General features: G+C 41.7%; 1 protein-coding gene across 2 annotated transcripts in view; it reads left to right on the top strand.

Moving 5' to 3' along the window:
- Positions 1-20,897, top strand: part of ZCRB1 (zinc finger CCHC-type and RNA binding motif containing 1) — a 364,751-nt gene extending 343,854 nt beyond the window's left edge. For both annotated transcript variants that reach the window (XM_044087452.1, XM_044087451.1), the window contains exon 8: positions 20,195-20,897. In XM_044087452.1, the coding sequence (XP_043943387.1) occupies positions 20,195-20,332 (138 nt within the window). In that variant the 3' untranslated portion in view covers positions 20,333-20,897. The remainder of the gene's footprint in view (positions 1-20,194) is intronic.
- The last annotated feature ends 1,185 nt before the right edge of the window (positions 20,898-22,082 follow it).

The following is a 22,082-nucleotide window of genomic DNA, read 5'->3' as shown; positions in this document are numbered from 1 at the left end:
AGAGAATGTTTAAGACCAGGATATATGAACATCTTTATGATATCAAAAATAAGAAGGATACCAATGCCTTATACAGGCATAGTATATCATGTACTAACTTCTCATGTTTTAAGTTTGCCATTCTCGAATTTGTAACTGTTGAGGTGAGAGGTGGAGATTGGCAAAATGTGCTACACAAAAAGGAGCTTTTATGGCAGTTAAGATTAGCCGCTGGTTATCCACCAGGTCTAAATGAGCATATTACAATAATGCCTATTCTCAAGGAAAAGGCAGATTTAGTTTAACAACATTAATATTGTTGCAGCAATTTTAAAAGTATAAATAATTACACAGTGATATATATACATCTCTCATGTTATGAGTTGATTAATGTAATTTATTGTATTATATTATAATTTTGTGGTCAATGGGACTTTTGAACTTAATGTTTTAACTTTAACTGTGTTAAAAATGTTTTAGTTTCAAATATTTATATATTCATGAGTAGAGATTTCTTGCTGCCAGTATTGGCTGGACTAGAACCAATGACTGATTGATATGGTGTATTTAAACTTGATTTTTGAACATTTCTTTGCTCTGAAGAAGTCATACTTGTTGATGAAAGCGCTTAACAACATTGTTTTATTATTTTATATTCATTAAATATTACTGTGGGCTCACAACCTTGGTGCTCCTTTTTTATTATTTAGTTTTATTCAGAGCACTATTTGCACTACTTATTTGGATTTAACTCTTCACTGCTACCCAGTTGTCTGAACTCCACCTCACAATTACCCTTTTTCACTTTCCACCATTTGATCCTTGGTGCTGCCCTCACACTCCTCCTCCTCTTCTTGATCACCAACATCGTCTTACAAACCACCATCCTATGCTGCCTAACCACTCTTTCCCTGGTCACCACTTTACAGTCTCCAATCTCCAGTCTCAATTTAGGGATGCAAGCCCTAAAAAAAATCAGAAAAAAGGGTGACTCTTTTACTAAGGGCAAGGAGTTACGTAAAGGTCTGCTAATCATCCTTCCACCTCGACCTCTGCTCCTTCGTCAGCGCCACCAGCAAAACTTCAGCTCTGTTTACTTCAGATCCAAAGCCTCAAATTGAAAGATCCCCTTTGATCCATAGCCCCCCCCTTTGACTTCGGAGCCTATCTTTTCCAGGTTATCTTCTTAACAGTCACCCAAAAGACATTCCAGGCCGTCTTCAACGGCTTCATCTGCCTGATTCTCCAGGAGCCTGTCTGAAGCAGATGTGGATAGGATGATGAGGAAGTTCCTCAGGACACAGATTCAAATGAGAGTCCTTTCAGCTCCAAGTCTATCGGGATTTGAGAGCCTCCATATAATCACACTGCCTTTGATGTCTCCTTCTCCGATCCATCCTTTGGTTTCTGAGCCATTGGATCTGAAATCCTTGGGAGCTTCTTCCTTGCATCTGAAGATCCTTGTGTCTTCGACTCCAATGGTTCCTCTGAGTCAACCGGCACTGAACACCCAGGAGCCAGAAGGCTCTCAGAGCCAAAGCGTTGGCGCCACTTCCAAGGTGTCTGCTTCAACTCCTAAACTTTTGGAGCAGTCTCTTATCCTCGAAGCTTCAGTGTTAGATAGGTTCCAATTTCCTCCTCAGGTGGGGCTCCAACTGAGCAGCGTAGACCGATCAGAGAAGTTCCCTTGTTGGATCCGTCAGTCTCTGCTTCTCCTAGGTGCTCCACTTTCAAGGTAGTGGCGAGAGACTTCTCCATGCCTAGAGAACAGACAACCTTGTCCTTTTGGATAAGGCTTCTGTGTCTCATTTTGTTTTGCGTCCTGAGCCTCGATCATCCATTCCACTGTGAACAGCCAGTCCAAATTAGTCTCCAGTCTACCCATCAGGCTATTATTTTGTTTTCTGATGCTTCCCTGTAGTATCCCACTGAGGAAGTCCCAAGGGAAAGAATGTGAAAGAGGAGGCACTTGGACTCCCCACAGGAGTCTGTCACTGAGGACACTAATTTTGATGAGGGGAACGGGTCCTCCAGATCACCACCTGATGATGTCTGCTTTGGAGACATCTTGGAACTCCTTAAACAGAGAGGTGGTTGGTCTCCCAATAACCCTTCCCAAGAGGAATCGGTGTTTCAGAAGGCTTTTGCATCTGGCCTGTCTACCTCCTGGGTGACTCCCCCTGCCGATGAGCTTCTGGACCTGGTCTCTCTGTGGGTGTGAAAGGAATGGAACACCATCAAGCCAATTCTTAAGGGACCAGATAGAATTTTTGCACCCCCCCAAAAAACATTTACAGTGGATTAAACCAGTACTGATTGATGCCATAGTTGTGGTAGCCACGAGAAAGAAACTAGTGGAACAGAGTCCCTCTGTCCACCCCCCTAACAGGGAGTCTAGGTTGCTGGCCAGGTTTGGAAAGTGTCTATGCTTCATCGACCTTTGCTCTAAGGTCACTAAATTATTTGGCATATTTTACCAGACTTCAGAGAGTTTTGATGAAGGAGCTTAACAAATCTGTATCCAGGTCCATGTGTTCCAGGGAAGGGAATAGAATTTCCTCACAGATGCCTACCCTTCAGTCAATATCCAATTCGTTCATGAGGTTAATCTCACATGTTGTGGAAGGTACTTCATGGGAAGTGGGTTCGGGCATCTCCATTAAGAGACATGCCTGGATGCACATGTGTGACTTTGCAGAGCCATTTAAGTCTTTTTCGTCAGTGCACCCTTTGACGGAACCTCACTTTTTGGCCCCAAGGTAAAAGACACGCTCTGCAGGTGCAAACAAAAAGGGAAGACCCTGCCTGCTGTGGGTGTACATTTTTCTACTCCTCACAAGTCTTTCTCTCGAAACCAGCAAGGTGGTAGAAAGATGTGGTTTAAGAAATTCGAAGGTCCTTTCCAGGAGTCACGTGTAGATAGTTCACCCAGAGGCAGAGGGGGAACTCAAATGGAAGATGCCATCCCCATGGTGGTCTGCATAACCAGGGATCTAGAGATTTCTTGTCCGATAGATCCTACCAGCGCTCCTGAATGGAGGCCTGACTGTCCATCACTGAAGGCAGTCAGGAGTCGTCTATCCCTGCACCAGACAGCCTCGCTAAATATCACAAGAGATTCCTGGGTGCAGAGGATTATATCCAGAGGTTATATTATACCATTTTTCTAGCCCCTCTAGCAATGCCAAAGAAAATTCCTGATATTCCACCCAGGCAGAGGGAATCAGCTTCTATATAAATAAAAAATCTGCTGGAAATAGTCATCTAGAGGTCCCCCCAGACTAGAGAGGATCCAGAACTTACTCAGGATTCTTTTTGGTGCCAAAAAAAGATAGGGGACTTGAGACCAATTTTGGATTTCAGCAAACTAAATCTGTCTGTTCAGTACACAAAGTTCCGGATGGTGACGCTTCAGTCCATTCTGCCATTTCTGCACGAAGATGACTGGAGGTACGCAGTAGATCTTCAGGACATGTACTATCGTATCAAAATGAACAGGTGCTCCAGAAGATACTTACACTTCCATCTGGGCTGTTGCAGTCCTAACATATGGGTTATCCGGCTCGCGGTAGCCCTCAGTCTGCCCAAATACCAGAGTCCTCGGTATATGACGTCGGCTGCCATCGGCTGTAAAACTTATGTCACAACGTCAGGTATAAAGGGAGGCAGCCAACGCCATTTCCTCAGTCTTTCTTGCTGCGGAGCCCAAAGCAGATGCAATTTGCACTAGTGCCGGTCGGCAGTTTACCTTCTTTTTGCATTCTGACTACCAAGTTGAAGACGCCCTCAGATAAGTTCCCCATTGGGGATCCTCTTTTCTTGCTTTAACGAATGTCAGATAAAGTTAATAACTGTCTTCCCTGTGGAAAACAGATTCTGCACCGTGATTTTCATTCCTATTGTATAACTTGTTTGGGCTTTGAGCATGACGTCCCTAATTGCAATCTCTGTGTTTCCTTTAACCCACGTACCATACGCCGTAGAGCTAAGATTTTGTATAAGCATTTTGGAGTCTGGCCTAAGTTCATTGATATGGCGTCTTCTGGTCTCCCGACTTTGGATATAGCTGGAAAGTGCAAGAACAAGGACCGCAACAGGCCTAGGGTTAAATCTGCTGTTGACGCACCAGTGAAATTGGTCATCAGCACAGCAGTAGTCAGTGAGGTGCTTTCGCAGCCCCTGCAGTCCACAGATTTTTAGCCGCAGGCCTCTGCCGAGACCTTTACTGAATCCTCCATGTCTCAGGCTGCTATTTCGTCTTCAAACCCCCTCCACATGTCGCCGTCTCAGATGGTTCCGGAACTGCTATGCAGGCACCGGCTTCTGACACCTTTTCTCTTCGACATGAGACCAGAACCAGACCGACTACCTTATCTCAGACTTCTGCTGTTGCTAGGCCTCCCAAGTCCCTCCGGATTACTAGCAAACCTTCCAACCGCACACAAGCAGGCGTCGGCCTCCCCTCCTGTGCCACAGTCCCAGTTGGTAAAGATGGCTGGTGATCTTCTTTCCCTGATTAAGGGGCTCTCATCCCCCCCTTCCAAGAGGGCTAGGGAATTGTCTCCTCATGTATCATCTGTCTCAGATTCTGAGGTTTCCAGTATTTCTGCTGGCGAGGAAGGAAATTCTCAACTTTTTTCTGGCTTTGAGGATTCTGATGCTGAGGACTGTATCCCTTCTGCCTCCCCTCCAGAAGACTTTTCCTTTGGGGATACTTTGAATACTCTTGGGGAACACTTTAAATGGGAAAGTCAGGATTTTTCTCAGTCAAAGAAAAGAATCAGGGAATTTTTGGATTTGCCACAGCATAAGCCTCTGGCTATACCTCCAGTTTTGGAAGTTGTGGATGATGTTTTCATGGAAAATTCTTTAACTCCTAATACTGTTCCTCCTGCCCCCAGAAAACCTGATAAGTATTATAGGGTTTCTGATTCTCATCAATTTCTTTTTAAAAACCCTACTGCTGATCCTGAGATTATTTCGCAAGCTCAAGGCCCCAAGGGTGTTAAGGCTACTATTGCTAAAAACCCTGTACCTTCTGATAAGGAGTATAGAGCCTTGGACAGCTGGGGAAAAAAGTCTATACCTCTGCAACTCTTGCCATTAGAACTATGAATTGTCTTTTTCACATGCTTAAGTATCAGCAGCACACTTTGGAGGCTATTAAGGCTAAACTTTGGGATATTCCTTCCATGTCTGAGAAAAAAGATGTACAAGACTTACTGAATTCTGCCACTCCAGTTAATAAGTATTCACTACATGTTGGTTTTGACACCTTGGACGCTTCCTGCAGAGCAGCAGCCACTGGTTCCGTTATTAGAAGGCATGCTTGGCTCAGGGAGCAGCCTCTTTCTGAACCTGTTTAAATTGCTGGATGTTCCTTTCACAGAAACAGCCTTCTTGGTAACAAGGCTGAGGAGGTACTGAATAGGTTGGAGGATAAGTTGAAATCTATGCAAGCTGTAACAGATTTCCTTCAGGTTCAGCCTCCTCTGTTTAGTAGGCATTATCCTTCCAAGAACTGGTCTTTCCCTGATCCTGGCAAACAGAGTCACTCTAGGCCTAGGGGTTTCAGATCCTCCAGAGGGCAGCCTTCTGCCCCTGAAAGGGCTAAAGAATGGCATTCTTCCTCTGCTAAATTGGGAAGTTCTAAGCCAGCTTCCCAAAGCAAGCATTCTCAATGACTCCGGCCTTCTTGTGCCTACCTCTGTAGGCCTAGGGTTTCCTTTGCGGGGGAAGGTTAGCCAGGTTTGTAGAGGTATGGTCTACCATCACAGATGACAAATGGGTGCTCAGTATAGTAAGCCAACGTTACAAGTTTCATTTTCACACCTTCCCTGTTCTACAAGGGTACCCAGACATACCCAGTACTCTCAGAGCAGAGGTAGAAAATCAAATTTCTTCTCTACTGACTATGGGGGCTTAGTGCCAGTTCCTGCAAATCAGGCAGGCCTAGGTTTTTACTGAAGACTTTTCCTGGTACCCAAAAAAGGGGGCACCTGGTGCCCTATTCTGGATCTGTCTATTCTCAACACTTTTCTGGTGATTCCCAAATTCAAGATGCTCACTTTTCAACAGTTACTGCCCATGCTGGGCACGGATTCATGGCTGGTAACTTTGGATCTCAAGGAGGCTTATCTGCACATCCCAGTAAGGGACAGTTGCCGGCAGTTCCTTTATTTCAGGGCTGGGAGCAACACTTTCAATTCTCTGCACTGCCCTTTGGCTTGTCTACTGCTCCTAGAGTTTTTACGAAGTGCCTGGCTCCAGCCATTACATTTTGCAGGCAGAGAAACATTCAAATTTATCCTTATCTGGACGACCGTCTCATTGAAGCAAACTCCCCAGAACAGCTACAAAAGGATTTGGACTTCGTTCATAGGTTCATAGGTTAGTACTAAGCTAACTGCCCTTGCGAGCCATTTTAAGCCTAGCCAATTATCCATTGAGAGACTCAAACCCTGCACCTTGTGTTTGTAAGGCAAACACCTTGACCATTAGGCCACCCCCACGTGAAGAACATTCTCACCTCTTTGGGTTACACACTCAACGAAAAGAAGTCAAAGTTGGTTCCTACAAGGGAGATTGTTTTCCTGGGAGTGAGCCTGAATACAGCCACCCAGATGGTATTCCTCCCTCAAGAGAAGCAAGAAGATCTTTCAGTTTACTTCAAGAACTTGGCAAGCATGACCCAGCTCTCTGCAAGGCAATTCCTGCAAGCACTGGGGTTCATGGCTTCATGTATTCTGATGATCCCATATGCAAGGCTGCATATGAGAAAACTTCTATGGTACCTCAAGAACCTTTGGTGTCAACACACACAGGACTTAGACTTGAATCTTCCCCGAATTCCCTGCCTACAAATAGAGTTTCTCTGGTGGGCGACAGCCTGTTCTCAGAACAAGGGTTTCCCTTTCCACCCACCACCTGCCAGCCAGACTCTCAACACACGCCTCGGATTATGCATGGGGGGGCACATCTGGAAGGCAGGGGCGTACAGGGGACTTGGAGCACCCAGCAGATTCTTCTGCAGATAAACTTAAAATAATTGATGGCAGTGCAGCAGTCCTTGCTAGCTTTCAAGGACCTACTCCACCCTGGAACTCTTCTGATCAGGACAGACAATACCACAGTCATATGGTACATCAACAAGCAGGGGGGGACTCACTCTTACCCCTTGTGCAGACAAAGCATGGGACTGTCGTCCTTATCAGCTTCCATGGGCATACATCTAATAGCCCAGTATCTTCCAGGGAGGCTAAACTCCTTAGCGGATCATTTGAGCAGACATGTTCTGGATCCTCACAAGTGGCATCTGAACAAGGTCTTTTTCCAATGCATCACTCAGCATTGGGGCACTCCACAAGTGGATCTTTTCTCCTCTCACACCAATCATCTTACAATCTTCTGCACCAGGGAGTTTCACAACAAAGGTTGGAGAGTGGACGTGTTGTCCTTCCCATGGGCACAACTCTTAATTTATGCCTTCCCTCCTCTGCCTCTTCTTCCCAGAGTGCTGCTAAAGATAAGGGATTAAAAACCAAAGACTATTCTTGTAACACCAAATTGGCCCAGGCAGCATTGATATCCCCTTATTCGCAGCCTTTCCCAAGCTCAGCCTTGGCATCTTCCCCTGGTACCAGATCTGTTGGTTCAGGAAGGGGGAAAGTTTCTTCATCCTCATCTTCAAACTCTGCCTGTCTAATACCTTAAATCTTTCACAGCAGGTGGCTGAAGTTTTTCATGAGCCCAGGAGGCCTAGCACTAGAAAATCCTATGCAGATAAATGGAAGAGATGTTGCTCTTGGATGCAGGCTAAAGGAGAAATCTTCTCATCCTTCTCTTTCCCTCATTCTTGATTACCTAGCAGGCTTGCTTAATGGTGGCCTTTCCTTTTCTTCAATCAAAATTGATGCTTCAGCAATTTCTGCTCATTGTTCTTTTGAGCAACCAATTTTTTCTCACCCCTTGATGGAGCAGTTCCCGAGGGGAGCTAGCAATCTTAGACCTCCCTGAAGAGCTCCTACTCCTGCTTGGGATCTTAATTTTGTCCTGGAGAAGCTTACTCTACCTCCCTTTGAACCAGCTGCCTCTGCAGATTTGAAGTTTCTCTCCTGGAAGACTGCTTTTCTTTTGGCTATTACTTCAGCCAGAAGGGTTTCGAAGCTGCAAACCTTAATGGCATTAGAACCTTTAATTATTTTTCATTCAGATAGGGTGTCTCTGAGAACTAATCCCTCCTGTATGCCTAAGGTGGTTTCCAGTCTGACCCTTAACCAGTCTATTCACCTGCCTACCTTTTTCAATAATTCCCAGAATAAGGGGGAAAGGATTCTGCACTCTCTTGATGTGGATAGACAACTGATGTTTTACTTAAACAGGACTAAACCATTCTGGAACTCTGAGCAGTTTTTGGTCAGTTTTGCTCCTGGGGCTCAGGGTAAAGCTACTTCGAAACAGAATATCTCCAAATGGATAGTTCATTGTATTCACTTTTGTTACCTGCAACATGGGAAGGTTCCCCCTCAGGGTATTAGGACCCATTCTACTACAGTAGCCGCTACCTCTGCAGCTTTTTTGAGAGGTGTGCCTACCAAGAACATTCTAGAAGCAGCTTATTGGTCTTCTGTCCGTACTTTAACAAAGCATTACAGTCTACCTTTGTTTTCTAAATCCAGGGCTGGTTTTGCCTGTGCAGTTTTGCAGGGCCTCCTTACCACCCCTTAATTTGTGATTCTTCCTCCCACCTTTTTTGTCTTTTTCCTGGTCTTTGGGAATCAACCCAAATGTGACGACTGCATTAGTGAAACTCGAAGGACATAGTACAGTTGTGTACACTTACCATAAATGTAGATGTTCGAGTGTATTCACTGTTGCAGTCCTGGTTTCCCACCCTCCATTCCCCCTTTTTTCCTAAGACACAGACTAGATATTTTATTTTTTGGATGGCATGTTTCCAGAGTGTTTTACTTCCTGGATTAGCCTTCTTTTGGGGGCTCCTGACAGTTAAGGCAAGAAAAACTGAGGAAACTGCATTGGCTGCCTCCCTTTATACCTGACATTGTGACATTAGTTTTACAGCCGAAGTCATATACCGAGGACTCTGGTATTCGGGCCGACTGAGGGCTACCGGGAGCTGGATAACCCATATGTTAGGACTGCAACAGTGAATACACTCAAACATCTACATTTATTGTAAGTGTACACAACTGTACTTTCAGAGCACTGCCATTTCATCTAACCACAGCCCCCCAGAGTGTTCTCCAAGTGCATGGCAGTCATAGCAGCTCAGTTGAAACTGCTTGGATTCCGAGTGTTTCCATATCTAGAGGAATGGCTCATGAACACTCAAACCAGGCATTAACTTATTCTGACAAGGGATTACTTGCTCCATCTGTGCTCCCATTTGGGAATATCACTCAGTTGCAACAAATCTCAACTCACACTGACTCCCAAGTCCAGAATTCATTAGTGTTTATCTGAATACAGTCATGTAAATAGCTTCTCTTCCTCTGCCTCAAACAGACACCATACAACTACAGGTCAAGAAGATAGTTTAGAATTCTTCTCTTCTGGCCAGACTGATACTTCAGGCCTTGGGTTCCATGGCAGCGGCACTCACAAATATGAAGGCACCCTGGACACAAAGACTGTAGCACAGTTCTTTATTCGCAATTCACAATCCACAGGTTAAACGCTTTCATCCAAATGCTGTTGGACTTCCTCAGAACAATGATCATTACTAACTCAACCTTTTTATATCCCTCCCCATAAATCAATTAAACAATTAAAACTAATTAGTAGGTTAAAATCCCATTAGACATCAGTTAAAATTGCATAGTATTACAACAACCCCACCTATTTGTTATAACACATGAAATACCTATTTAAAATTCAGAACACAACCTCATTCTGAAAATAAAATGCTTGATAGTATCAAAAAATTGCCAAGTTATCCAAATTGAATAAATGAATGATACATACACTAATATTATATATATTAACCTAAAATGTGTTTAATTTTTAGTATGGCTGCTATACTGGCGCTATCACTAATGCCAGAAAAAATTATGGCATCCAATCTCCATTGCCACCTTAGTTCACATACATCTAAATCCAGGTCAGTCACCCTGCCCTGCCTATCCTTCAACTGTTGTAATACCACAAATTTAAACTTCTGGCTTGGATTTTGCATTATATGTCTGGCTAGGGCATTTGTTGACTTCATATTTTTAATGTCAGCATTGTGCTCCCTAATTCAGTCCTTAAACTGCCTGCTGGTCTTGCTAACATAAAAGGCAGGACAATGCTGACACTTAGCTATATAAATTAAATTTCTGGTGTTACAATTGAAGTGACCATGGAAATAGAACGTTCTCCCATTAATAAATGGAGTGCCACCTGTTTCGCAAGTGTATGCACATGCATTGCATCTACCACATTTAAAATTACCAGGCATTCTACTGCTTTGATGTGAATCAGTATATGAGCCCCCATTTCCACAATCTCTTTGAAGCATCTGTCTCTTCTATATACAATTCTGGGGGATCCCCCTACCTTATCTACTAGGGGACCATCAGCCACTAACATCCTCCAGTTTTTCAGGATGATACAAACTACCCACACAACATCTTGATTATAAGTGGTGATGAGCAACAAATCGTTCCCCATTCTCATCCTTGTATCTACCTGGTTGCTCCGTGGCATACTAAAACCATTGCCATTGTCATTGCCCACACTCCCACTCAAAGTTGCCCTATAAACACCCTCAGTTCTTTTGTGTCTAACCTCTTTTGCCAAAATTTAGCAAAGAGCCTCGGGATAACCCCTTTTGGTAAATAACCTTGTCATATACTCGAGTTCCAATAAAAAATCTTGGTCCGCTGATATAATTCTGGAAGCCCTTACATATTGTCTTTTGACAATAGATTTTTTCTGATGATAGGGCTGCCAACTACCAAATTCTAAATAAGAATTGGAAAATGTGGGCTTCCTGAAGATGTTAGATTTCAAGATGTTACTCCTATTGTCAGTAGTTAAGCTAACATCCAGGTACGAAATGTTGACCCTACTCTGTACTCATGGGTGAATTTGAAGAAGTCAACTGTGTGGTTAATATACTGCAAAAAGTATTTTAATGTCTCTTCGTTTCCTTCCCACACAATAAAAATATCATCCAAGAATCTGGTGTAATGCCTTATGTAAGCCCAAAATTCACTGGGGAAAATATGTTCTTGCTCCCAGTAAAACATAACTAAATTTGCATATATGGGGGCGCAAGCTGCCCCCATAGCTACACCAGTCACTTGTTTGAAATATTGTTCCGTGAAGTGTAGAAAATTGTTTAACACCACCTCTATTAGTGTAGTAAGGACATTAACTTCATCCTGATCAAAAAGGTTGGTCCTCCCCAGTTGCGTCCCCAGCCACTCTAGCCCAATGTCGTGGGGTATTACTGAGAATAAGTTACATATGTCTATAGTAACTAAATATATATTCTCAGTAATAATAACTCCATTCAAATGTTCTAAGAATTGCCAAGAATCCTTTGTTATATTAGAGAAGGCCCCCAACCCCTTTTGCAATTGATGGTCCAAATATTTACTAATAAAGCAAGTCCTGGCAATTTTAGCGTGCACAATGGGCCTGAATTGCAAAAATTCAAGGCCTTTGTGGATTTTTGGGATACCAAAAATGTTCGGTATAACTGGGAAGTCATTTTTGAGATAATGATAATCCTTTTTCATTTATTTGCCCCTGATAAAACATGTCTTCTATCAGCAGGTCTAATTTTCTGTAGGCTAAATGTATTTCATTGAGATTGCTTTAGCGATGCATGTCTTCAGATAATGTATTCATCTAATTGGAATAATCATTACTGTCAAGAATCACAACTCACTACCCTTATCCGGTCTCATTGTCTGGATACTGGTATCCCTGGCCAATCCCAACAATAAATTACTTTCCTCATGTTACAGATTGTTGTATAGTTTATATGGCCTCTGTCTATAACTGTCCCTTATATCCATTTCATAGACCTTCTCCTATGCCCCAATGGTTCCATTCAAGGGGGGATTACAATAGCTAGGTTTCTCCAACACCTTGCCTGGCTCTTCATACCTTGCCCCATTAAACCATGCCTTTAGGTTAATTTTTCGTGTAAATAACTTCAAATCTATTAGGATATTCACCAAATCACCCCGCTTACTTGGCACAGATGTAAATCCCTTTGCTAATAAGTCAGTGTGTGTTGTATTAATGGAATTCTTAAAATAATTATAAACTTTATAGTTACCCGCCGAATTGACTATAATGTTTGAACCATTATTGTCACGTGTACTGTTTGCTTCGGCCATGACATTAAGCAACACGCTAATATCTATCTGTCCACTGTCACTAGGTAAATTCATATTCGTTTTGTAAGTAAAACTGTTCAAAAAAGCAGCCCCACTACCAGTAGTAGCTTTAGCAATATCTTCAGTATTAACATTTTAAATCTTGAACTGAATACAAACCCAAATTACTATCAAAAATTGCATCATTACTATCCAGACCACTTTCACCATTAACTACATGTTGACAGAGTTCAACCTGCCCATTACTGCCCCGAACCCCTATGTCATTGTTTAACATTTGAACACAATGGGCGCTGAAATTTCTAAAATTAAAAACCTCTTGGTCATCATAAATATTGTCAATGGTATCATCAGTTTGTCCAACATTAACTTGACTAAAAACATGTGACTCAGTAACATTGTGTCTATCGACAACATAAACCAGATCATTCAAATTAGAAAGTCCGTTACCAATAATGGATTCAGTAATGTCATGCCTGTAAACATCGTTCCCAAACAAATAAAGACTCACGCCACTCGCTGAGAGTGCATCATTGTAATTAAAGTCACTTTTGCAGTTATTAACGACATGCTGACTGAGGTTACTCAGCTTGTTACTCTCACAGGCTTCCCCAACGTTGTTTTCCACCTCAATACTGTGCGTATTTAAACCACTATTGTAGCATGTCTTATTACCTGCAAAATCAGCATCACTCTCAAATCTGACAAGTTTGGTTTGGCCCATACATTGCGACGCAGTGACATTAGACCCATCAGGGGTGTCGCAAACAAAACATAAGCTTGAAAAAGAACTTAAGTCAGCTCCTACATTGCTTAATTCAAGCATCAGTTCACCTGTTTCTTCTGCTATTTCAATTGACTTATTTCTCCTGTTATCAGTGCTGCTGTTACAGTCCCTTACAACTCCGGATGCATCAGAGTCTACAGTGTCACTGGTGGGAAATGGTTGTAACCGAGCCCACTCTCAGTTAACCAATTCAATACTTGCTTCCCAACAACTGGAGTTGTTTTGGCTAATTCCATATAAAGGGGCAGCGTTTAACTCGACATTTGCATTTAAATCAATGTTTTCACTTGCTTGTTCTTGCACCCCTATAATGGAAATTCCTGATGCTAATTCCAGTAGTACCTCTGATTTCTCAGATTTTTTGGCTTGGTTCCTTGCTCATTGTACCTCCACTCCATACTGCCACTGCTCATGTCCTTTTCTTCCCTGTTTTTCAGCCGCTCCGACCAGCTCGGGCCCTCCTCTAAAGGGAACTCTGATTCCCCTGATAAGCTCTCCATTGGTACATCACTTCCGGGTTGTTGCTGGTCTCTCGATTGGTAGAGGGGTCCTGGTTGCTACGGTTACCGACCGATAGTGGGTACACTTTCTGCTTAGTATACTCAGTAGTGTCCCTCCTCAATTTGTTGATGTTTCTTTGAAATATATTATTACAGCTGGTTTATATGCTTGTTAATGTGTTATAAAAATTAGTTTGATAGTGATCAAACAAGTCTTTTGTAATAATGTAATTTTCTTTTTCTGTTTTCTCCAAAAGCTGGTTAATTTTACAGTTATTATATTTGATCATAATTTTAATCAAATCTATACCAGTTCTGTCGAACAGCTGATGGACTTCATCCAGCATCTCCTCAATGCTCTCTGAGCCATTAGGATACTTTCAGAAACACAGGCCCCTTGGCATTTGTCCCAACTCGATGTTCCTTTCCAAATACCCATTCTCGATCTGCAGTTTCTTCAAACTAAAAAGCCTTTTTTCAAATGACTTTATCCTGTCAGTTAGGGACTGCTGCCCACCAGCTTGCTGGCTAGCCCCACTTCCAGAACTCGTGCAAAAGTCAGATTTGTTACTTCTCCAGTCTCCTGCTGTATATGTTGTCACAGTCCCCTGGCCCTCAACCACTTCATGGGACCTATTTCTTATGTTGTTTACTGAAGCATTTAAAGTACCAGTAGCCTGTATCTGAGAACATTGGTTTAAATTACTAGGGGAGTGTTGAGTAGATTGGGTTGGTTGAGTTAAAGATATACCCAAACAGGTTACCAGTCCTCTCATTCTGTTTGGCAGTTAGAGCCTTAATCTGAGCCGTATGCTCCGCCAGTTGTTAATTTGTTGAAGTGGTTCCACAATTTCGTTGTTAGTGCTCACAGATTCCATGCTCCAAAGGGCCTCTCCACACTCCAAACTGGATAACCAAAGAGACAAAACTGCACTCACAAATATGAAGGCACCCTGGACACCAAGACTGTAGCACACTTCTTTATTCACAATCCACAGGTTAAGCACTTTCATCCAAATGCTTTTGGACTTTCTCAGAGCAATGATCATTACTAACTCAACCTTTTTATATCCCTCTCCATAAATCAATAAAAAAATTAAAACTAATTAGTAGGTTAAATTTCCATTAGACATCGGTTAAAATTGCATAGTATTACAACAACCCCACCTATTTGTTAGAACACATGGAATACCTATTTAAAATTCAGAACACAACCTCATTCTGAACAGGTGCTCCAGACTATACTTACACTTCTATCTGGGAGACAGTCATTACCAGTTCAGAGCACTGCCCTTTCATCTTACCACAGCCTCCAGAGTGTTCATGAAGTGCATGGCAGTCATAGCAGCTCACGTGAGACTGCTTGGATTCCGCGTGTTTCCATATCTAGAGGACTGGCTCATGAGCACTCCAACCAGGCATTAACTTGTTCAGACAAAGGATTACTTGCTCCATCTGTGCTCCCATCTGGGAATATCACTCGGTTACAACAAATCTCAACTCACTGACTCCCAAGTCCAGAATTCATTAGTGCTCATCATATGAATACAGTCATGTAAATAGCTTCTCTTCCTCTACCTCAAACAGACACCATACAACTACAGGTCAAGAAGATTATAATTCTTCTCTTCTGGCCAGACTGATACTTCAAGCCTTGGGTTCCATGGCAGCAGCAGTCACTCTTGTTCCGCTGGCCAGGTTCCACATGAAAATCCTTCAATGGACCCTAGCCATTCAGTGGTCCATTCTCCAACATCCATTATACATGGCAGTTTAATCACTCAAATGTGCAACAGTTACCTTCTGTGGTGGATCCACTCCATTCAGCTTCACAAAGGCCGTCCTTTTGTTGTCCCTCAGAGCAAGGTCACAATGACCACGGATGCCTTTCAGCTTGGGGGGAGCATTTTTTGGGAAGGACAGTCCAAGGCACTCTGTTGTCCAAAGAGGTCAAGACACATATCAGTGTCCTGGAGATGAGAGCTGTCCTAGCATTGCAGGCCTGTCAAGACACTTTCCCCACTGGGACAATTGTGATTCAGATGGACACTATATCATTAGTCTGGCACATCAACAAACAAGGGGGAACCAGATCTTACCATCTTTCTTGAGAAGCTGTGAGAGTTTAGCAGTGAGCGATGTCTTCCAGTCACTTTCTGATAGCAACAGACATGCATCCCAGGGAAATCAGCGTGATTGCAGGCAAGCTAAGCAGGTCCATTTTAATGCCTCTCAAGTGGTCTCTCAGTGTCAATATGGTGGAGAGAATTTTCCATCAGTGGGGCCAACTATCCTGTGATCTTTTTGCTTCTCCCCTCAAGAACAAATGCTGTAGGTTCTTTGCTCTGATCTCCCACCGGGAGAGTCACCAAGAGATGCTCTACTTCTCGCTTGGCCCTCCCCGACCTCTTTTATGCTTACCCCTCTCTCCATTAACATTCATTCCCAAATTTCTACAAAAGGCATCACGGTTGAAGAGCACAGTTATCCTCATTGCCCCTTACTGGCCTCATCAGATTTGGTTTCCTTTCCTTTGGCCTCGTCTTCTACATCCATCCTGGATTCTGGATCCAACTCCAGACCTCCTGTCTCATCTGACAGGCATGACTCATCCAGACATAACAGGCCTAAAGCTGACTGCATGGTTTCTCCATTTCTGTTGATTGCTAGACAGCACAGGCTCTCCTACCCCGTCCATCACTTTTTATCATCTTACCTTAAAGCTTACACCAGAAAATTTTCCAAGAGTAAATGGAAAAGATTTGTTCTTTAGGGTCTAAGCAAAAATTTTGATCCCTTTTCAGCACTGATTTCAAATGTCCTAAACTTCTTAGTCGCAATTTTCATTGAGGGTGCTAGTTTCTAAACTACTGAAGGTCAATTAGTAGCCATTTCCAGCTTTCATCTGGGAATAAATAATTTCACCTTAGCTTCATCTAAACTTTGCAAAACTTTTCTAAGAGGAACTTTTCTTACTTGGACCCTCATTAAAAGATCATACTCATCCTTGGGATTTAAACATTGTACTTCAGGTCTTGACTCAGTCTACCTTTGAACCTTCAGCTAAATCTGACCTAAAATTTATGACTTGGAAAACTATTTTCTTAGTTGCTATTACATCTGCTAGAAAAGTATCTGAACTTGAGGCTTTGTCTTCTAAACGTCCTTATTTATTTTTTTACAAGGGTAGGGTATCTTTTTATGGACTAATCCATCCTTTTTACCAAAGGTGGTCCCTGAGTCTAATATTAATCAGGTCATTAATCTCCCAGTTTTCTTTCCAAACTTCTCAAGCAAAGGCGAGTATACATTTATTGGTTGTGCAAAGACAGCTACGTTTCTGCTTCACAGAACTAAGGATTTAAGAAGGTCTGAACAATTGTTTCCTTTTCTGATTGCAAACTAGGCAAAGCAGTATCTAAAGTTACTTTTGGCCAAATGGTTAACTGATTGCATTACCTTTATCAAAAATGGGTTTACCTTTACCAAAACCACCTAGAGCCCACTTCAGCCTTTTCGCCTAGAACTTCCTTGGATGTTGTTTGTGCAGCTGCAGTTTGGGCAAACTTGGGCAAATCCTCATACCTTTATTGCTCATTACAGGCTAGATCTGGTGTCTAGGGGAAGAACAGCCTTTGGCTCATCAGTGCTCCGAAATATCCTTCCTTAGAGTCCTCCAAGGATTTAGGTAGCTGGGGACTGTGTCCCAACAGTTGAGGAATGAATGAAAATGACAACATCAGATTAAAAAAGGTTATGTACTTACCATAACGTTCCATCTGTGTTGTCCAATTTCATTCTTTTTCAACTTCCCACCAATCTACCCCCTCCTTATTTTACTTCTGGAGAAATTGAAGAGTATTGTAGGAGCCTCTGTTCCTTGTTTGAGCTCCAGCATCTGTTGTTTCCTGAGTTCCCACTATTCTGTTAGCCCTGTGGGCAGCACACTAGATCTGGTTTGTGTTAGGTATGTGGTGGATTATAAGTAAAGGGAGGAGTTTGAGAGTTCGAGAATCATACGGTCTGGAAGAGGAGGCCGAGTTATATCCAAGTATCGTATCCGAACCGAACAGCTGAGTAAGAATGAAAGCGGATAACACAGTTGGAACATTATAAGTACTTAACTTTGTATTTTACCTGGGTGGGGATCCTATTCCTTAGTGTGGGGATCCTTTGGGCCACATATCTCTCTCAACAGCACATTCTGTTTATGTCAAAAGCAAAGCTCATATCCCTGGATCTAGTGTTTCTGGTGCTATTTGTTTTGCGCATGTGCAAAAAATCCATCAGAGCTAGATCTGAGGAAGTCCTGTAAGCCATGCAAAGGTCTCCTCTAAGCTGCCTGTAGGAGACAGACATAGCCTTTAGGCAGTAGGACAAGGGAATTCATGCTCTGAATTCTCCTGGTGAGAAACCTTTGTGGACATTCCAACTGTTGCAAGTGTTTGGTTAGATATGTGCCAAAGGGGGAATTGTACTCAATGATAGGTGTAATAAGGGCTGAGTAAGGTGGTACTATAACTTGCTTGGACCTGGATGCCATACCCTTGCCTATAAGGTGGGCGACATTGAACAGTTTTCCTATTATCTTAGCTATGTGTTGGTCAAAGGCCGGATTGCTGTCTACATATGTTCCCAGATCCCTTACGATTGGGTCAACTCTTAGGGGTGTTTTATGGATGGAGTAATTCATGTGGGTTGACAGTTTCCCAAAAGGGCGTTATAATGCATTTTTGGCATTGAGTTTTAGTCCATGGCTTTGGCACCAGCCATTTGTCTGTGGTAAACTCACTTCCAAGATGTTGGTTTCTTGGGTGGGAATCTAATGCCTTCTAGTCTCTCTCTCAAGTTTGTCCAAAGTTTAGTTCATGTCAAGAATACAAGACATTACTTTGTTTCTCACCTAGTGATACATTTTTTGCTGACTTTCATAAAGGTGAGGATAATACTTGAATAGGATTGTGAACTGAGACAATAGCTGATAACAGCATGCAGACTAAAGGCAGTGAAGTATTTAAGCGGTCTCCTCTACATACAAAGTGATCTATTTTGACTGCACCATACAAAAACAAAAATTAAGGGTTGGTTAGGTGTGTTATGAGCCTGACCTGTGCATGCGCAGGAATGCAAAATCAAGGTGCTTTTCAGGTTGGACATGTGCATTTGCAGCTCTGCAGCAGCCCCTCAGCCTGGCATTCTGCTGTACCCTCCAATGCCTCCATGTTTGAAGTAGGATTTTCAGGATCACTTAAACTCAAAAGCCTAAACAAATCAAGATCAACAGATTGCAAAAAAAAATTCTTGGCAGCTGGAAGCAGTAAAGGCAATTTACAGCATAGCAGATGGGTATGCACACATCTCTCCTGTTAGTGTCAAGCCTGGGCGTGCTTCTTAAAGATCTGTTGTCATTTGTTAAGTAGGTCAGATTTAACCACCATTCAAGACTTGTAATTAAGATAATTTCTCCCAGGTTGTCTTGATGTAATTTTCTGAGTCTGGTGTTTTACATGACTTGTTCTTTTCTGTATCGATGTTGTTTTGCATTATTAATAGCAACTAAAATAGTAACATTTTAATGATGCTGAGTAGGCTTGCCTGTTAATGTTTTGAAGGCTTAATTGAATGTTAATTGTTTATTAATTTATGAGATACTTAAATTCATTGAGTGTGCCTTTTTTTTTTTTAAGCAGGACATGCACAACTTGTCTTATGGGTACAAACATAACTCGTCTGCAGCACTGCAGTAATGTAGTTAATGGCATCACTGGATTTTTTCAATGTTTTATTTTAGATGTTCTGCCTACAGAGGGTCAGGGGGTTGACATTACAGTAATTAGTTTCACTTGAGGAAGCTACCAACAACAGCTGCCCTCAGTGTGCATTTTCAAGTCAGTTTACAACTTCATTCAAAACAAAAGTCTAAACCAATTTAAGGCCCTTATTTGTAAGTGGCTATTGAACTTACCTGTGCAGGTCGAATCAAGTTACCTTTCTTTTAAATGGTATATGCCTCCTGCTTCATGTTTGGATACACTTCACAAATATTGGGTGCTGGACATATGACTTTCAAACTCTGGATAAAAATTTTAAATGAAATTAAATACTGACATTGTTTTGCTTTCCATCCAGTCCACATGTTGTGCTGTGTTTATTTTGCCGTTTGCATTGGACTGCCAATTTGTCAGTCGCAATGCCTACATATTCTTCCTGAAGTTACCCTCTCCCCACAAAAAAAAAAAAATGTAGAATTATACTTTCGATAAGTTTTGGATTTTTTTTTTCTCTTAGTTTTAGTCCTCCCCGTCCCCATTGCTTGAGAACTAAAAAGTTGTTAGTGGGCTGAGTATGACCAACTAGCAGTGTTAGAATTCTGTGCTCAAGTTCTGTAACTCATGCTTTTATAATGCTGCAAATTCTCTTTCAAAAATGTTTATGTTGGGACTATTTTTGAAGAAAACCAACTGAGGTTTGTGTTATGTGACATCAAGGGTGTGTGTAAATGTCTGTTTTATATTACAGAAATGCTCAGACTCTGTTTAGTGCTAATTTTTTTTTAATGTTATGTTTCTCAGCAAGCAAAAATTGAAGAAGAGGAACAACGATGGAAGAAGAGTATAGCAGAACAGTCAGTATTGTCATCCGAGGATTCAAAGCGACCACGGATAAAAAAGAGTGCTTACTTCAGTGACGAGGAGGAACTCAGCGACTGATTATTGTATCATATATTTAAGAAATTGTTATGGAATGGAATGCAGTAGTAAGGTATGATTCAGACACACTTGTTACACAGATGACTTTTTCAGGTTTTCTGCAACAAATCATTTTATGTATCACATGTACAAAAAAAATAATTTCAGAGATCGCATCGTTGGAAGTGTCATGCATCTGACATTGTGAGATAACATTGCTTGATTCCTGCTTATCATAGCATTAATGCATTCGGAAGTTGGCCAGGATTGTGCAAGATGTGATAGAGAAGCATGCGAGTAGGAGAATTAGAGTAGTTCTTTAATGGCCATTATTAATATTCCAGCATTTCTGCAGCAATTGTTGCTTTTGAGAGTTTACTACATTAAGATTTTTATTGTGAAGAAAATATATTTGTATAATGTTGTGTTTATTATGTTTCACAGAATAATGTATGTGTTGTATTTAAACCCTGATTTCAGTAATCTGTTCTACAATTTTGTTGAAAGATTGTAATACAAGAGTAAAAAAAAATTTGAAACTTTTACAAGGCTAACAAGTGAGTAAAGAAAAATCCGTATCTTTTAACCATTGTCTGAAGTGTGTCTGTATAAAATCTTTGTCTCCGTTGTGTATGTAGTACAATTTGAGTTACTTCAGATCATTTTACACACAGCTACTTCATAATATTTAAAGTACAAGTTCTCTTACCTTTAATGCAGCACTTGGAAATTGTTGATGTTTTCCTCTTTATGCAAGGTATAGTAAAAAATTATTACAAAAGACTTCATTTAAGAAGTAATGTATTGAAATTAGTTTTCAAACTCCACTCTGATATGTTGCTATATTTTGGACCTGATAGAATTAAATTAAGATGAGACTCTTTTCCTCCCTGTGGGAGGGAGACTGTATATCCATGTTTGAAATGTGTTTATTAAGGAAAGAATAGTAAGATTTGAAGTTGCTTTCATCCTTTTTACTAATGGACGACATAACATTTGTGACAGAAATGGGAACTGTGGTTGAGTAGACTCTGATTTTTGTGTGAATGTGTGCTTATGTCATTTGTCACCAATGACACAAATGTACTTGTGCACTTACATTTAACCATTTTTGTCAGACATTGGTCATGGAATGAAAAGGTGGCAGTTCACTTGCCAGCATGTATACAGTATACAATGTTGTGTATATTTTTCCCCCTTGGAGGTGTCATTTGACGAGGGATGTACAACTTCAGTTATTTCTAGGCTCAGAGATATACAAGTTGTGCTCTGAGATTTTGAAATTATAATAGGTAGTAGAATTTTGAGTGAAACGGCCCTTGGTGGGAGACATACTTTGAAAGTGCCACCAGGAAACTATATGAATAGTGTTGACAGACTATGAAGGAATCAGCACGCAGTAAGCAGGTGGCAAAGAACGTTTTCAGGGCCATCTGTTTGGTCCACAGTGTAGTAACTGGTCTGTCAGCTTTGCTAGCATCTGTCTGCTTTGAGCAGCTTATTTCATTTCTCTTTAGTAAAGGGATGTTTTATTAGGACTGTGCTTAACTGAGACCATCAAGGATTGATTCCCTGGTACATACAGTTGGTGATTAATTGCTGTGAATTAAATCTCTGCATCCAGAGCGTGAAGAAGTATGCTTTTCATCATAACATGGGCATCTGTGCAGTATTAATGCCTTTGAGTCATTCTTGAGAGGCTAGTATTATTTCTTAGTTTGTTATACTCCAAGATGGCTTAAGGAAGACTGCCATGTTGCTGTGATGTCAT

The sequence above is a fragment of the Protopterus annectens genome, chromosome 11.part0 (assembly GCF_019279795.1).
Source record: "Protopterus annectens isolate FY-2018-M chromosome 11.part0, PAN1.0, whole genome shotgun sequence".
NCBI classification, from domain to species: domain Eukaryota; kingdom Metazoa; phylum Chordata; order Ceratodontiformes; family Protopteridae; genus Protopterus; species Protopterus annectens.
Note: the sequence above shows the minus strand (reverse complement) of the source record. Positions and strands in the feature narration are given on the sequence as shown.